Below are 17459 nucleotides of genomic sequence, written 5' to 3'. Positions count from 1 at the left end.
GCTGTAGGCTGAGCTACGTGTGGCTTTTGTACCTCTCTCTCCCTCCAAAGGCCCTTGCCATGTCTAGACAGTTTGTGGTATGCGTAGCAGAAACAGAGCCCCACTTGCCGAGAGCTGCCAGGGTAACACCCTTCTGGCAGGCACCAAGTCTACAGTTTGTTGGGGTTTGGCACAAGAGGCCCCAGTAGCTCCAGATGATGCTTTCCAAGAGCTTGGCAGGTCCTAAAAAGATCTCACCTTCCAGTAACTTCCTGAGGCGAGACGTGATGGGAACTGCCAGTTGCACCATGGCTGGGTACAACAGGAGATCTCAAGTGGGGGCCAAGGGTGTCTGGGAGGCTCCTTGAGCTGCCATGGTCCAGAAAGGGACATCAGCCTCTCCTTGTGCCTGCTGGAGGAGCACTCATGAAGAATGAACTTCTATAGCTTTTTTCTTCTGTCCTCAGCAGGTCCAGAGAGTTTTCCTGTCCGGCCAACGCTGGAGAGTTTGCTGGCTGCCAGCACCCACATGCTCATGGAAGTACTTTCCACCCCCTTTATGGAAAGTCTGAAAACCATCCGGCTGCCTCGAGAGCTGAATCCCAACAAAAAATACAGCTGGATGCAGAAGAAAGATGAACCCGTAAGTAGCTCTCAGCGTGGCTGAGCCTGGAAAGCCACGGCGCATCCACTCGCCCCAGCTTGCTCTTCCAGCCACAGTTTGCCGCCCGGCTTGCGTTGCCCTTCTGCCTTCAGCAGAGCGAGCCGGTGCGTTTGTAGCCGTGCAGGAGCCAGCGTGGTGCGATTTAGCTTCCTCCCTTGTCTGTGGATCAACACCATTGATCTCAGCAGGACCCTCGGCAGCCCTAGAAGCGGCGTTTGTAATACAAAGCCAGCAGGAACTCGGGTGTTGCTGCTTTGGCGGGGCGGGAGGGGCATAAATAAAGATAGTGGCAGGAGGGTTTTTCCTTGTTTTTCCTTTGTTGACTCTTCCCCATGGGAGAGACTGACAAATTATTTTGTACCCTGCGAGTAAGTGTTCCAAGACAGGGAATATTTTGATCTGTCTTCGTAAATAGGGGAAAAGAGACTCCACGGGTGTATTGTATCCTGCGGGTTCTTTCCCAGGGCTGCTCTGCCTCGGAGCTAATACCATCCCATCCGTAAGCCACAGAACATCTCTGCTTGGCTAGTTTTGCTCGGGTACCAATCTAGGGCTGTGCTGGTTGTGGGTAAGGGTGCTCCTCCACTGAAGCATGGAGGGCTTCGCTGCCAGGCTGCAGATTTTGGCCATGGCAAGGGCACTCTAGGTGTGCACCACCCAAGTCTAGGTGGGGACCTGGACATGTCCTGACCTTCTTGCCCCCCTCTTGCCTCCCCACCCTAGATGTACTCCATCAAATCGGCCATCGAGAACATGGACGCGATGGAGCTGGACTACAGGATGAGGCTGGCGGAGCTGCAGCGGCGGTACAAGGAGAAGCAGCGGGAGCTGGTGAAGCTGCAGCGCCGCAGGGACTCCGAGTAAGTGGCAGGCTGCTCGCTCCGTCTCGGTTTTTTCCAGCTGGGCGCTTTCACTGCCTCTCGGTCTGGGAGAGAAAAAAACAGCCCTCCATCCCTCCCTGTCTCCTCTCCTCTTCTCCTGGTCTGGCCCGCCAGAGCTTTGCACAACACACTCCTAGGCTATGTGACACGACAACCTGATCGCTGGTGAATGCAGCTGGGAGACCGTGTTAGAGACAACCTTGGCTTCAGCAGCTCAGTTTAGCAGTTTGGTGGCAGGTGAAGGTTCTGGGTTGGCTCCCGTTCTTGCTTGCTTTCTTTTAATTTTTTTTTCCTTTTTCTTCTTTTTTGGATTTATTTGCCTTTTTTTTTTTCCCCTGTTTGTTTTGCTTTTTGGTTGCAAAATTTGATTTTGCCTTTTTTTTTTTTCTTTGCTTTTTTTCTTTTTTTTGTTGCCTTGGTTAACAGTGAAGCGTGTGGTTTTTTTAAAGGGAAAAGCATGACGAGAAAAGTAGAAGCTTGGCGAGAAGAGGCCCTGGAAGGCCCAGGAAGAGGAAACTTGGATCAAGCGCTCTGTCACCCATTAAGGAGAGAGGGAAGAGTGACAGCAAGAGTGGAAAGTAAGGCTGGAATTTGGGGAAGACGGGAAAACGGCAGGGTCGCTGCACCAGGGTCTTAACGTGGGGAGAGCATCTCGGATGCAGCGGGGGCTCGCTGTGGCATTGTGTTGGCAGGCCGGTCCCTGGCAGCGCTGGTGTTGTGGAAGCGTGTGCGTTTAACGTGAGCGTGTCCTTAGGGTGGGAATTCGGTGGCAGCCTCCTCCCTCCCCGCTGGTAGAGCACGTGTCTGTGGTGTTGGGTGCGAGTAGGACAGGCTGTGTTGAGCTGCAGTGAGGTGACACTGGGCAGGGACTTGTTAGGTGAGCTCTTGGTGTTGGGGATGCGTCGTCGGGTGCTTTCAGGAGAGCGGATGGTGCAAGCGGGTGCTGTAGAGCTAATTGCAGGGATGCTGCTGTCAGAAACTGGAAGGACGGGGCTGTTCCAGGTTGTCTACTTTGTAGGGCCTTTCTGCTGTGTTTCTGCTGTCTTCATCTCCTGTTCCCTTAATCAGTGGGAGTTGGTTTCGCCTGACCTCTCTCTTCAAGTGTCTGGATCATTCTCTCTTCTGCTTTTTTCTCTTTTGCAAGTCCATCTGCTCTTATTTGGATGCCTGGATCTCACCACCATTGGCCGTCTAACCATTCATAGGTGGCCAAGTCTCTCCAAAGGGAAGGCACTCCGAGCTGCCTCCCTGTGTGCTATGTATTTTTGCAAATGTCCTTTCAAGACGACAAATTAGATTCAGGTGCCCAGCTCCCACTGACCATTTTCTTCTGAAAATCTGTCCTCTTGGAGGCTCTGTGTTTTTGCTCGTCTTGTTGGATGGATAGACAGGCTGGAGGCCTCCAGAGGTGGCTGGAGTTGTGCATGTGTGTGTGCGTGTCCCCTTGAGCAGCCCGGTGCAGGAGATGGAGATGGTCCCTCAGCCAGCGTCCAGGGCTTGAGATGTTGGTTTAGCTGTCTGCGGAGGTCAGCAGAGAGGAGGGAGGGGAGGGGGAATGCCTGGAAGCTGAGGAGACTGCCCTGTGTCAGCAGCTTTGAGGTGATGGTGGTGGCGTAGCATGAAGGAGGCAGCATATGAGAACTTCTAATGGAGGCTTCTAGCGGTCTTGAGGTGTTGACTGATGTCTCAATCCATCAGTTAGTTTCTGGAGACGGCTGGGGAGCAGTGAAAGATGTGCTTGTAGTCTCACCTACTTTATTTTTTGTGTTTTTTTAATTATTTACCCTCTCCTTTCCCCCCAAATCCCGAAGCGAGACTGAAGACACAACTCACAAATGCCTCTCACAGAGGGGCCAGGCTTGTAAAGCAGTTGCCTGTCCTTTGAGTGAGCCAGTCCCTGCAGTGGCCTTATCTGCCCGTGCCACCCTGTGTGACGGTTCCTTACCACCTCCTTGCTCATACCCAAGCAACCAGAGCAAGTGTCTGGGCAGTGAGGCACCTCCCTGGGCCTTGGGAATCTCTCTCTGCACCTACAGAGTCCAAGAAAGGAGAGGTGTGGAAAGACGTACAGGGCCAGCTCAGCTGCCTGTCCTTCCCTCTGCTGCTCTGTACCAAATCAGGCACTTTTTGGTGGCTGTTACACCAAATACTTCCTTTCAGAGACCACCTTGCAGGTCTCTGATTTCAGACGCCCTCATCTGTGCTGGTGGCCAAGAGTGTGCAAGAAGGGCTCCTTGGCTCTCCTGTTTGGTGGAAAACCTTGTCCAAACTGCTGTCACTTCACAGTGGACTTGGCTCCCACTGAGGATCCCCTCCTAGGAGGCATTTAGCCTCGCTTTTGAGCTTGGTGGGGATCACAGGGAGGGAAGCACCCCCACCTTGACCCATCCTGTGCTTGGCTTGCAGACTGAGCAAGTCCTTGTTGCTCTCTGAAGATTCTGAGACTGGCGAGGGCATGAAGAAGAGGCACAAAGGGGCCCTCCCGGAGGAGGACGAGGATGTGGAGAGCAGCAGTGGCAAGATGAAAGGGAGGAACCAGAGCTGGGAAGAGCACGATGCGGCTCCCAGCTTCTCAAATGAGGTCAGTGCCCTCATGGGGGACATGGAGCCATGGGCCAAAAGCAGATCTCTTTCCTGCTTTGCTAGTGTTGGTTTGCGCTGGGTAACTCCTTCTGATCTTAGAACGTCTGCTCTCAGAAGCTCTTCGTGAGAGGACTGTGCAGCAGAGGGGTGTTTGCAAAGGCTAACGTTGGCTCATGGAGGTCGGACCTCTTTGGTAGGCAGCAGAGAGGCAAGAACCTTCACGCCAGCCAGAGCACTGCAGCATTGCAGTAGCTCTGAGTCCAGAGCAGTGCTTGTCTTACCCCTTTGCCTGTCGAGATGGTGGAGAGGAATGGACTTCCAGAAGCCAGGGAGGGAAAGGAGGGAGCCCAGCCTTGCTATTTTAAATGCAGGGTTTTCTTCTGCTCCTGTGGAAGCAATGAGATATTTACTGGAGCTTTAAGCTGCTGAAGAAATCCAACATGCATACAGGCGAAGCACTGAGTCACTGCTGCTGTTATCTGGCTGTAGCACATGTAAAGTATATTTACTTTTTTCAAGAAGCAAGAAAATACTGAAAAGGATGTCACAGCGCTGGCTGTAATGCAGTGGTGCTGATGCTCTTGCTGAGAGGAATTTGGGTCTTTTTGGCATCCCAGCCTGTGGAGCTGGTTGATTATGTCGAAATCCGTATTTATTTGGCTGGGGTTTTGGGTAAAGAAGATCTTTAATCCTTGTGATTTAGAGAAAAGCTTGTAAAACCAACCCAAATATATCCTAAAAGCCAGAAGGTGTTGAGAAAAAAAAGAACTCCAAAACATGTTGATCTATGAATATACTTCTTTTGGAAGAAAATTCAATTTTTCTGAGTTAATCTTGGAAGTTGGTAGTGCTCGATGAGGGTAAAGCTGTGCTGGTTGCTGACATCTTCTTCCTCCCTAGCACCATGGTGGGTTGTGACCATCGTTTTGAGGCCTTACTAACTAGGGTGCATGAGAGGCTGTTATGAGGGCTAGTAAAATCCCTCAGGTCTGCCGTGATGTCTGCTCTCTATTCACCTGCATCTCTTCCTTTCACCTCAGCAGTTAAAGCTCAAAAAGAAGAAGGTGCCATCGGATCAGGAGCAGCTGGCCAGCAAGCTTGACAAGGCCCTGTCGCTCACCAAACAAGACAAGCTCAAATCCCCCTTCAAGTTTGCTGACAGCTCTGGGGGAAAGCTGAAAGCTAGCGGAGGTGGCAGCAGGTACCTGCCACCCCATGAGGCTTTGCCGAGCAAGGAGGAGAAGAAGAGCCTGGCCAAGAACCTAGGCCTGTCCCTGAAAGCCACCAAGGAAGGTAAAAGCAAAGTGGCTGCCAAAATGAAGAAGATGGAGGTGGGGTTAAAAGTCAAAAATCAGCTCAAGGTTTCCCATTCACCAGCAATATCTGAAGTGAGCAGCTACTCCTACAGTAAGTAACGCGTCATTTATCTCTTCTTACAGTGTAATCTCTTGTAGGGGCTTGTGGTGGGGGTTTCTGGCCTCTTGGAAGGGGTCTTGGTGATGGGTCTGGTTTTGCTCGTCAGTGAAAGGTGACTTCCTCCCTGGCTAATCAGTGCTGCAGCATCTTTGGGGTCAGCATGAGTTGTCCACCCAAGTTGCTGTCCAAGAGGTAGCCAGTATTGGTGCATCTCTTCTTGCCCTGTGTTGTACTGATCATCGATGGGGAAAAGTGCTTTAAAAAAAGAAGTTGAGCCACATTCTTGCCTTCGGTGGGAGTAGACACTCTCCTTCTGCCTGTCAGATGAGTACTCATAGCCTCTGCTCCAGGAGGTGGTTAATGTTTGACATTGAAGTCCTTGTTGAGTTGGGTGGGATTGACTTTCGGATTATGCCACAGAGTCAGTTGGAGAAGGCAAAGCCTGCCAGGGGGCACTGATGTTCGTGAGCATCTTCCTGCCCATCGGTGTCGTGGCTTGGTTTCTGGCTGACTGTGCTCAACCTTCCCATCTGTCTCATCAGTGTTCATCTCCACCCCAGCATCCCATGTACCGATTGCTGTTTCTGAACCCAAAGTGCACCTGAGGCAGAGGTTCCTCCAGCTAAGCAGAGCTGGGGACCCCTGTTACAGAAGGGAAAATCTGAATTGCAGATAGTGTCGGGAAGACAGTAGAACCAGAGGTAGAAGAGGCTTTAATGGTGGAGGCAGACAATGGGGCAGAGAGCATGTGAGGGACTTGGAGTTTATGGTCTGAGGGACTGGTTGTGTAATTGTCTTAGCTCACTTTCATGCGCATCTTTTCCTTTGCTTGCAGCTATTTAAATCCCATGTTAAAACCCTTATGGGGTGTTTGTGTGCATAACAAATGCATCTCTCGGTGCAACACCCGTTTGGAAATTTCACTAATGGGGAAGATGATGAGCTAGTCATTCTCCAACTGAACAAATGTTTGGCATGAAATTAGCCATTTACGCAGCAAAAGAGGAGCCATTGTGTTCACTGGACTTGAACACAGCCTTTGGCTGGTCGTGCTGTACACACCACCCAACAGTTGTGCTCCTGAACATGCTTCGCTCCCAGGGACAGACGAGTGGCTCCTAAACTGGGAGCTCTGGAGCTAATGGGGGGAGGAGGCATGGGCTCTTGCTGGTGCTAAAAGCCTTGGCTCATGGCAGAGGGTGCTTTTGCAGTGCCCTTGCACTTGGTAGTGTGGTTTTATGAACAAAAACTCCCTCCTGGAGCTAAGGGAGCTGCTGTTTCACCCCTCTCCTCTCCAGCAAGTCTCGTGGTGTAGGAATGTGCCCCTCACAGATCTCAGCGCAGGAGGAGCATTGTTCCTGAGGAACCGACTGAAACGGCTCAGCTTTGGAGCGTGGTTTTTCAGCTGTGTGCAGGTTCAAGGAAAGGGCTTTAGCCTGTCGTCTGGTCACTCAAGCGTGATGGATTTGGGGAGGCAGGTCGAGCATATGGCAGCACCTCCCATGACTGGTGGGCTGCTCTTGTGGAGGAGGAGAAATGGGATTGGCGCCAAGTCCTTCTGCCTCCTAACCTCATGATTTTCTAGCTGGAGTCCTGAGGACCTTGGGCATAGATCCAAGGGGTGAGCTGAGCGTCCTCTTCCCACAGATTTTAACAGAAGTCAGATGCCCAAAATCATTTGCGTATTTGGGCTTTAGGCCTCCTCAACTTGCTATCCCTCATTTCTTCCTCTCCACAATGGACTCAGTGGAAGTGGGGAGTGATGTCCAACCTGGGCTGACGCTGGAGAGCATCTGCTGCTGCTCACAGGCTGGAACGATCCCCACCGCAATGTCTGTAACGTTGTGGAGCTGATGGTGCATTCATGAGCTGGGAGGTGACAATTCATACCGGCTTTCATTGTGTCCAGGGATACTGTGTACTTCTTGTTCCACTCATCAGGTGCCAGAGGGATAACTTCTCATGACCGGCGGGGCTTGGCAGCTTTATAAAGCCACGGTTTGCAAACCGAGGAGCAGCTTGGTCCCTGCTCCATGTCGGTGAACTTCATATTGCACGCCACAGAGTGTCTGGGGTGGCGGTTTAGGAGTTAGACGTGGTGCCCGCTTGGCAGCTGGGCTCGCTCCGGCTGCCTGTTGTGTTGAAAACCCTCTGGGAGAGTTGGTTTATGTAGAAGAGGAGATTTAGGTCAGTGTTGAGCGTAACCGTGGTTAAGACTAATCCGGGTCGATGGCCCGATTGTTGGCATCGCAACGCCTTTGGTGGACATCTTCATGGTGGAAACTTCTACCTCAGTGTTCTGCTCCTAAGATAAAAACGGTCCTTGGATCTTGTCTTAAGGGAGGACAGGAGTTGTTTGGGCTAGATGGAGAGTGTCTATTTCTGACCGAAAGGAAATACGTATTTCTGTGTTTATTCATCTCTCACTTGCTGAGCCCGAGACTTGTGATGGAGGGAGCTGGGAGGGGTAAAAAATGGTGGCACATGGCCCCTCTTGTGGCCGCTCTCCCCTCCTGGTTTACAGCCTCTTCACAAAGAAATGCACCGAAGCACCCCCCAAAAAAACCCACCCAAAACCCCCATTCTCTCATGTAACGCTCTTCCCACCCGCTTTGACCACAGATACGGACTCGGAGGAGGAGGAGGAGGGATCCCTGAGGGACGAGTGGCCGGCGCAGCCCCCGCCTGCCCCCAAGCCACGGCCACCCGGTCTCTACAGCGCAGCGGCCAGGAAAGGTAGCCGGGCAGCTGGTGGCCCCAAGGCAGCCCCCCGCAGCGCAGCGGCCGGGCGGCCACTGAAGCCGAAGGCGGCGGCGGGCCGGAAGCAGCCCTTCTGCCTGCTGCTGCGGGAGGCTGAGGCGGGATCTTCCTTCAGCGACTCCTCGGAGGACTCGTTTGATCAAGGTTACTAGCTTATAGCAAACGCAACCCCAAACGCACCCCTCCACCATGTCTGTGTGGGAGCGGGCAGGGTGGGGGACGAGGGCAAGCGAGGGGCCTGGCAGGTTGGGGTCAGCCATTTTGATGGTCGGAGCCAGGGCGGCCATCTTTGTTCTTGGCAGCGTAGCCTGCTTTATCAGCTCGACGTTTATTTTTTACCCTTTTTGTACCTGTATCATTGTGATATTATTACTGGCTGGCTCTTTTAGAGCTTTTATATCAACTGGGTTTTAGTCTCCAACTCTCCCTGCTTTCCTGTTCCCTTCCTCCCTTCAGTTTTTCCCTCACTGTCTTCCTTGCTGCCACCACCACCATTATATTATTATTATTACTATTATTATTATTATTTTATTTCTTATTATTTTATTTTGGCATGAGTCTTGTAGAGGATTAGAAGGAGGTTTGTTTTTTTTTTAACTACTTTCCTTATTTTTTTCCTTTCCCTTTTTCCTTTTTTTTTTTTTTAAATACCGGGATACTGTTGTGTGGCCGTGTGACTTGATGTTTGTACTGCGATTTGGTATACCAAGCTTTATTAAACATATCGAGTTCATTTTTAACTAAACCTGTGTACCTTGTCTCTCTTGCTGTGTCTCTTATCAGGCGATTAGGTTGCCGCTTCACTTCATCCTGCTCTGCATCCCCCTCCTGCTCCCACTCCCCATGAGTAGAACTGGAATTAACCTAGTCTGGGGTACTCTCTATTATTCAAATATCCCTGCTGCCTTTGTCCAGATAAAGCCTAGGCATTTCCCCACCCCCAGCCCCTTTAATTTAATTTCTGTTTTGTTCACCCAGTTTTGGTTGGTTTTTTTTTTTCTTTTCCAGTTTTTTTCCTCTGTTGACAGACTTGAGGCAGTTGGTCCTTGTTGCTGCTGCAGGAGGGTGCTGGGTGTAAGGTCCCCATTATTTAACAGCCAGAAAATTTTATTTTTCACTTTTTAAAACGTATACAGCAAGTTTTTGCGTCTTGTTTTTTGGGTGGTAATTTTTTTTCAGATGCCCAGACGTAACCCACAGTGTTCAAGGATGTGGCAATTACTGCATTAAATTTGACTCTGCAGTTTCCCTCCCTCACCCTCACCCCAGTTTTTTTCTTGCAGCTTCTTTTTGTCAGCCTGTCATTAGTACTTCAGTGGGAAAAGAGATTACTTGAGACTTTTCCTCCAGAGACACAAGGGGTTTCTGTTTTAGAGCGTACTCATTAAATAATAATCATGGGGAAAGGTCATTTTAATGAGCCCTCAGCTCCCAAAAGAAAGTAGCTCATCTGGGTTGAATGCTAAGCAAGAGCATCCCCAGTTGTTATCATCTAAGTTACACGGCAGATCTGGATGTAGGACAGCAAAAGCCTTTTAGTATTTCACACTGCTCAGACGGCTGTTAATTGAAAATGGGGCTAGATAGTTTTGCTTTTGTTTTGTTTTTTTCTCAGTTTTTTGATGTTAATTTTCTCCATGTACGTGTTTTTTTTTTTTCTCCAAAGAAAGATAATTTAAGCTAAAAAAATAAATAAATTATCAAACACAGCAGAAAGATATGGAATGCTGATTTGGTTTGATGTGGCTCTGGGCTGGATCCACCAATGCATTTCAAAGAAAACCCAAAAGAGAGAAATACGTGTTTTAAAAAAAAAAATTCTTTAGAGAACCCCAAGATTTCTGGGGATGGTGGATTTTATGTAAGGGTGAGATTGCCACATTTCCATGAAGAGTCTGCGTTAACTTCCATTCTTCCCTTCCCTGTTCCTTCCTGCATCTTTTCTTTGTTTATTTTGCTGCTGTTGGAAATTTTGAGGATATCAGTCCCCTTTAGGTGCCAAGTTCTTGGGGGTTTTTTGGGGGGGTTTGCTTTTTGGTTTTGCTCCAGGTAAGCAGACAGGTAACTTGTCCCTAACTGGCTTTGTCTATTTTTCAAGTAACCTGTCTGCTTTAAAAAAATAAAAAAAATGAAAACCCCAGTTTTATGGGATAAAGTCTGGGGAGGGGGTATGGGAGGAGGTTGGGGAATCTGGAACAAATGGGGAAATGCATTGTAAAGTCATTTAATGGTGGGGAAACCAAAGATGCAAAACCTCCTGGGGTGGGAGGTGGGCACGGAGGGGGAGGCGGGGAGGGATTATTGGTTACAACTTCGGGGTTTTTTTTCTGCAAATGATTTTTTTTTTTTTTTTTTGCCTGTTCTTTCTCAGAAGCATTACTTGAAGGGATATTTGGGTAATAGGGTTTCTTAATGGCTTTCCCTGATACTAAACCGATTAATAACCTCAGCTTTTCTAGAAGTGCTCGCTTTCTCCTTGCAGCTGCTTGACCAACCCTTTCACCCCTGCCCCTATCCATGATGCTTTGAATGTCTGTGTCGGTCTCTTGCATTTGCTCTCACGCTGCACTAAAGAAGCAAAGTGGTTGGCTGGTTGTAGGGCAGACACTTCTCAGCGAGGGTCACTAGCCATGAACCCGAACCTTGACCATTGTTATGTAGGTAGGCAAAATAACTTTTCTTTATGTCATCTGTCAGCCTCAGATGTTTCGATGTTGCCTCCATGAATAATGACACGTAGCTTTTTGCATTCTCTTGGTTATTTTAACTCTGAAGATGATTGCTGTCTGCTTTTGACTTTCCTCTGTCCATGAAGAGTCTCACATGGAAGGTTTGCTTGTGTGTATGTGTTTGAGGACTCCAGAAATGCTTGGCTGTTCGCAGAACTACTTTTGGAGAACCCCTTAACCCAGCAAAGGGAAGACGGGTCCAAGAAGAGAAGCCATGGGGCTGCCTGCAAAGGCTCTGCCACTGTCCTTAGAGGTTTCTGAGCCACAATGTAGATTCATTAAATAACAGATAATTGGCTAGCCATGGCCCTGCCACCATCTATGTCAGATGTAGGAAGAGATGTACCTGCAGGAAGAGACCTTTTTTCATCTGGTTTGAGTTAGAAGAGGTAGGGACATGCTGCTTTCTTGCAGACCATGCAGACCACCACATTGCCATTCTGATAACGGGCAAAGCTTGTGGTTTTTCATCCAATCACCTTGGAGAGGAAACTGCTAATGTGACCCAAAGCCACATGGGACCTTTGAAAACCATCAGATAGGTAATAACATGAGCTTCCCGAGGCCGAAGATCAATACTTCCTCCTCCTCCTCAATACCCTGTTTTCCTTTGAAAATTACTAAGAAATTAGTACCTTCTTCCCTGCTCTCCTTTCCCTGACTTGGAGGACGATTTTATCTCAATGAAAAAAAAAAAAGAAACAGGGATAACTCACTCCCTACACAGTCATTCCCATGTGATAGTTGTAATATTTTTAATTTTTATAAGTACTTCTGGAGTCAGCAGCACAGCACATATGGGGGGAAAAAAAAATCATTCAATTATGAGAATTGGCTTGTTTGACCAAAAAAAAAAAAAGGTAAAATCTTAAATTGGACATTCAAAAATAAGTAACCTCCAGAATTTGGACAGATCACACAAATCAGATGTCAATGACCCAGTAGCTGTCTAAAGTCTGCCTGTACTTAGCCTGCTTTGTATGCTATAGGCCTGCTTGGTGTTATGAGAAAATCATGCTGTTTTTTTTACAATGTGAAATGACTCTTTTAAGTGTGTGTTTTTACTCCCCCTTTCCCAAGCTTTTCCTCTCCACATCCCCCTCAATCTGTCTTGTTACATCAGTCTTTAAAAACCAAATTGCTTAACCAATTTCTGTTCATCATTAACAAATCTTCATTTACTGCTCTCCTACAGTAAAATACCGTGGCAGCTTAGCTGTTAAAAGCAGTGAGAAAGTTTAGTATTTTTAATTGGGTTTGGTTTTTAATTTAATGCAGGTAAAAATTTTAGGGAAAAAAAATCTTCTTTGGCTGTAGTTTATCTGGCACCAGTAGCACTTAAATATGAATTTATTGTTTGTTTTGGCTGTAGAGTTGTATGTACATGTGTGGTTGCGTGTGTGGGTATATACACACATATACATGCTCTTAAAAATGTCAATTAGAAAAGATATTTTTAACTTCGAATATTTTTCCCTTAGGCTTGTTCAGTGTTAACAGAATTACCGTTGAAGGAAAAAATGATTTTTTAAAAGGTCTTTTTCCTCATTGTTAACTAAAAATCACCTTTTCGGGAGAAAAAAATGAGGCTTCAATTGTGTAAAGGCATCTGTGCTTACTTCGTTTTAAGCCCACCCATTATTTGGGTACAGTAGGAGTAAAACTCCTGCTTGACATTAAATACAGGCATCACGAGTCTCTCCAAGAAGCCGTGCAGATGGCCATAGAGCACCAACAGCTTATTTGCCACCAGGACCATAAATTTGGGGACTTAGTTTAGAAGCATGTGGGTTTGGAGCAGAGCCCCAAATGTGTTCTTTTTTGTTCCATTTGTTTAGTTTTTGTCCCTTGGAAAATCAGGAGCAGGGATTGTGCTGTGCCTGTGGAGCAGAGTTAGCAAAATCTGCCCTTGCCGGGAGAGGTGGAGGAGGATAGTATCTGTGCTGTGAATGTGTTAAAATGTGTTTATTTTCAGGCTGCAAATTGAATCCCATGCAGATAAAAATATAAGCGTTTTGGTAAAAATGCTGACAGGAGACTATCTTCAGTTGCCTTTCCCATAGTGTGACACCGTATATTTGAAGGGGGTTAGAATAACTGCCAGGTACGTTATTGTAGCGTACATTTTCTGCAGCGTGAGTAATAGCCGCTTTCATCCTGGCTTTTAAATCTGTTTTACCTTGGTGTGTTTGAAATACCGTAGCTGCTGGGCACCCTTGTGCCCTCGCACGTGCAGAGTCTTTAAGTGCCGAAGGAGCGGTGCTGCGGAAAATTCATGTGGGACAGGTTGTGGAGGGATTTTCCTGCAAATTTTCCCTTTTTTTTTGCCTGTTTTCCTTCCCCAGCTGCTCAGTGAGCTGCTCTCCGCTCGGCTGGCTCTCTAGGTCTGACATGAGGGGCTGTACAGGTTGATTTTTTTTCAATTTTTTTTTTTTCTGGTTCTGCTGAGAATTACTGAATTTCGGAGCCAAATGGGATGTATGGGGGGGGTCTCGATACCCCGTGGTGTGTCACTGAACTCAGGCACGGTTTTGCTGCTTTTCAGGCAGGTGGTTTCTGCGTCTCAGAATAGCCGAGTTCATCTGGATTTGTTTTCTTTTTGGCAAAATGTAGAAAAACAGCATTTGTGCCCCCTTTTCTGGTAGGGGAAGGAATCTGATCCTAATTTGCTGTGGTTTTGGTTTTTTTTTTTGCATGTGGTTTTTATGCAAGGAGTGAGCGGGGCTGTGGATTTCTTGGTATTTACTGCAGGACTGTAGGTTTAGTAGCATTTTATATCACAAGGAACCAGCCTGAGCAACTGAAATGGGGAAGGGATTTTTATGCAGTTAAAAATTAGTATTCTGTGACTACCTGATGTGTGCTACGGAGAAAAGCTCTCTTTGTTAAAAAAAACCTGCAATGAAACACCAAAAAAACAATAGCTGGCCATTACTTCAGTTGATAAAATGTTGATGAGAACACTATTTTCTGATATTTCTGTTATTTCTAATGTCATGGAAAAATAACCCAAAGTGGAAAAATAGCACTTGTGTTATTGTACTCTTTTTTTTTTTTAAACAACCAAGTGTTGAGGACGTTTTTATCCATCCCAAAGGGCATACGTGAAAAGAAAAGGATTTTCTTGTTCATTCCAGCTCATTTTGAAGGGATCTGGTTTCTCATTTGGCTGGCTTTCAGACGCAGGGGTAGCGGCTGCCGAGCGGGCTGAGGCAGGGAGAGCAGGGCTCCTGCTAGCGGTGGAAATTTTCCATCCACCTTCATGATCCCACTTAAGCCCTCAATTTCAAGAAAAATGAAATATCTTTTCCAGACCCACTTTTTTTGCAGTTATATATATATATATATATATTTCTATGTGCTCATATATGTGTGTGTATATGTATGTGTGTGGTATATGTGCATTTGTGTAGTGACTCTCGCTCACCAGCACTAACCGGATGAGATGCCACTAAAATTAATTGCCTTTGAGCTGATGACAGACTCTTGGGAAGTGCTGTAGGAAGGGAGAGGTGCTACTCTCAGAGCATCTACCCCCAAAAATACCTGCCATATATACACACCGTAAAGGAAAAACCCCAGCCTACTGCTTTCTGCGGGTGTCAGCCGAGGCAGGTATTGAGGCTGATTTCTTTGCCAAAATTAGATTTTTGGGCTGTGGGCAGCTCTTCCTGCCTGTGCAGAGCTGGGCTTCCTTAGCCTGAGCTGTAGAGAGGGAAATGAAAGGCACGGAGAGTTTTGAGGCAGAGCGTTTAAACGTTCCTCGTCTCCAACACTTCCTACACTTTCCCCCCTTACGCATTCCAAATCCATTGCTTTCAAAGTATTATTTCCCTCCCCCTCTTTGCATTTTTGCCTCCTGCCCCTTCTCCTCTCTCTGTCCTCCTTGCCTCCTGCCATGGCGCAGGCTGATCTCCGGTATTCCCCTTCCATGCTGATCTCTGATTCTGATTAGGCTAATGGATTTTGTTATGGAGGAAGAGGTGGTGGGCGGGAGGGGAATCCCACAGCTCCGAGGTTGGGATTTTCAAAGGAATTAAGCTTTTAATTCCTCCTGAAAGCTGCAGGGAAGGGGTGCGTGGCATCCTTTTCAAATCTCTGCCAACACCCTGCTCTTCCCTCCCTCGCCTTGAAGGGATCCTTTTTGCCGTACCCTGTATTCTGTGTCCTTCCAGGGTGGTGATAGGCAGGGTGATAGTGGCTATAAGGACACGTGTGTCCGTGGCCAACATCTTCTGGCTCAGCTCATGGGTGGCTTCAGTGCTTCTTAGATGAGCACAGAGCAGCAGGAGGGTTATCGGTTCGGGGTGGAAATGTGGCTGATGCACAACTCCATGAGGTTTGTAATGGGCTCCCTCTTTTCTGCGTGCTAGATTCTAGCTCGGAGGAAGAAGAAGAGGAGGATGAAGAGGAAGAGGAGGAGGCAGAGGACTATGGGACTGACGGCACCGACAGGCTTTCATCACCTGCTCTTGACGAGAGCGGCCTGGGCCTTCTAGCAAGGTTTGCTGCCAGCGCAATGCCCAGCCCCATCGTTCCCCCTCCGCTTTCCATCATCCAGCTGGAGGCCAAGCAGAAGGCAAAGAAGAAGGAGGAGCGGCAGAGCCTGATGGGTGAGTTGCACAGTTGGGGTTGGTGCCAGGGGGACAAGGTGGAAGGTTCGGGAGGTCCCAGCTGTGCTGCAAGAGAGCAGGTTGTTACCCAGACACACTGTCTTGCTCTTTCCTTGCTTTTGGCTACTTGGTCCTGATGCTGAAGGCGGGGGGGATCATCTGGCAAGAAAACAAGAAGCAGTCATGGATATGGCAGGTTAAGCAGCTGCAGCCATGACCTCCGTAGGGGCAGTTGCCTGTGGCTTTCTCAAAGTTTCCTCTTCTTCCTACCTAGCAAATCCTTAACAGTCGCACTGCAAAGGCAAGCGATGGGATACTGTGTCCCCTTGGACACAGTGCTGACGGCACCGAAGTGCTGTTACATTTTAGGGAAGGGAGCATGTGCTAAATGCAGCTGATCCTAGATACCCAAGAGAAGCAGAGACACCCAAGCAGAAGAAAAACCCCTTCGGTTGGCCTGTCCCATCAACGTCCTCATAGAAACAGGCAGCAAGACTTGAAACAAGCATTCCTTCCTCTGCTCATGTGTTTGCAGCGCCAGACCCTGTGTTTCTGTCCCCGTCTCTGTCTCAGTTTCAGTGTGTTACACGTAATTGGAGTTTCATTTCTTCCCCTCCCCATGCCCTGCTGCACAAGTGCCCATTGGTGACATCGTTCCTGGTCAGACAGATCTATATGGGCTTCATTTATAAATTTTCTATTAATATTTATTAAGTGATAATGGAATTTATAGCATGCTTCAGAATGGAAAATGGTGTCTTCCTTGGGAGCCCGGCTTGTTTTAGCACTGTTTCCATGCTATATTAGGCTTTTGCCAACTTGTTCCAATAGCCTCTCTTTTAAGAATTTATCGTCTTGTAACCTGCCCTCCTTGAAACTGGAAGCATCTAGAAATTGCCTCATGCGGCAGTGAGAGAGAAGGAGTGTTGTAATTTCCAGTGGGTTTTTCATTTTGAGCCTTGCCAGCTTTGATTTTGACAGGCTTGCTCTTTCTCTGCTCGTGCTGGGGCTGTCTCAGGGGAAGAGGTTTGGGTAGAAGATGAGAGCAGGTTCCTGCAGACTGAATTTACCCAGGAAAGTGAGCGTATTTGAGAGAGAAGGACTGAGAGAAGATGCTCTCCATGTGTGTGCCTCATACGTTTTCATTTACCCACGTGAATTTTGGTCAGTCCTGTATGTCCTTTCTCAAGGGTCTTCTGCCAGTAGTGGTTGTCACAGCAGGGGCCGTTCACTGTTGGGCTTGGGAAGAGATTCTGCCAAGCGAGGCCTGATTTCAGACCTTGTTGGTCTGAAGCAGAGTCGCACAGATGTGTGTGCAGAGAGGGCAGATCCACAGCAGGTTGGAGAAGGATACAAGAAAGACCTCTTTGGCTGATGATGCCTTTTGGAGAGGGAGAACCGGGTTCCGCTGGTGTTTCTACACATCTTCAGACATGTTCTGCCATCCTATGAGGTGCAGAGCCCTGGGAAATAAATGTATTTAGAAAATCTGGGCTCAGTCTCTTGTTGCAGCATAGACTCACTACACGACCTCGGGCAAGTTTCTTCCTGGCTGTTTGTATCCCATTGATGGCGCAGTGCCTGTGCAGCCACAGTGCTTTGCCATGTTGCTGGGTGTGTAGCTCCTGCCTCAGTTTCCCTTCTGCCCCTGGAAATGTATGATCTTGCTCTCCTTTATCAGGTTCTGGGGAGGGAAACACACTGAAGGTGGTGAACATCTTGGCGTTAATACAATATTTCAGGCCTCTGGGTACTGCTGTGCCCGTGGTGCTGAGCGGAGGCCGGTGTGAGGGGATTTCCATTTGCCACAGACAAAAGATCATTTTCCTCTCTT

The 17459-nt window shown here is 48.1% G+C and overlaps 1 protein-coding gene across 1 annotated transcript in view; it reads left to right on the top strand.

Annotated features, from left to right (window-relative positions):
* TNRC18 (trinucleotide repeat containing 18) overlaps positions 1–17459 on the top strand; it is a 56402-nt gene that overhangs the window by 28041 nt on the left and 10902 nt on the right. The window contains exons 10-16 of the mRNA XM_074158252.1: positions 450–622; positions 1367–1503; positions 1974–2102; positions 3931–4105; positions 5148–5514; positions 8146–8427; positions 15386–15625. Coding sequence (XP_074014353.1) covers positions 450–622; positions 1367–1503; positions 1974–2102; positions 3931–4105; positions 5148–5514; positions 8146–8427; positions 15386–15625 — 1503 coding nt within the window. The remainder of the gene's footprint in view (positions 1–449; positions 623–1366; positions 1504–1973; positions 2103–3930; positions 4106–5147; positions 5515–8145; positions 8428–15385; positions 15626–17459) is intronic.

The sequence above is a fragment of the Numenius arquata genome, chromosome 14, assembly GCF_964106895.1.
Source record: "Numenius arquata chromosome 14, bNumArq3.hap1.1, whole genome shotgun sequence".
NCBI classification, from domain to species: domain Eukaryota; kingdom Metazoa; phylum Chordata; class Aves; order Charadriiformes; family Scolopacidae; genus Numenius; species Numenius arquata.
This window is presented reverse-complemented; position numbering and strand designations above follow the sequence as displayed.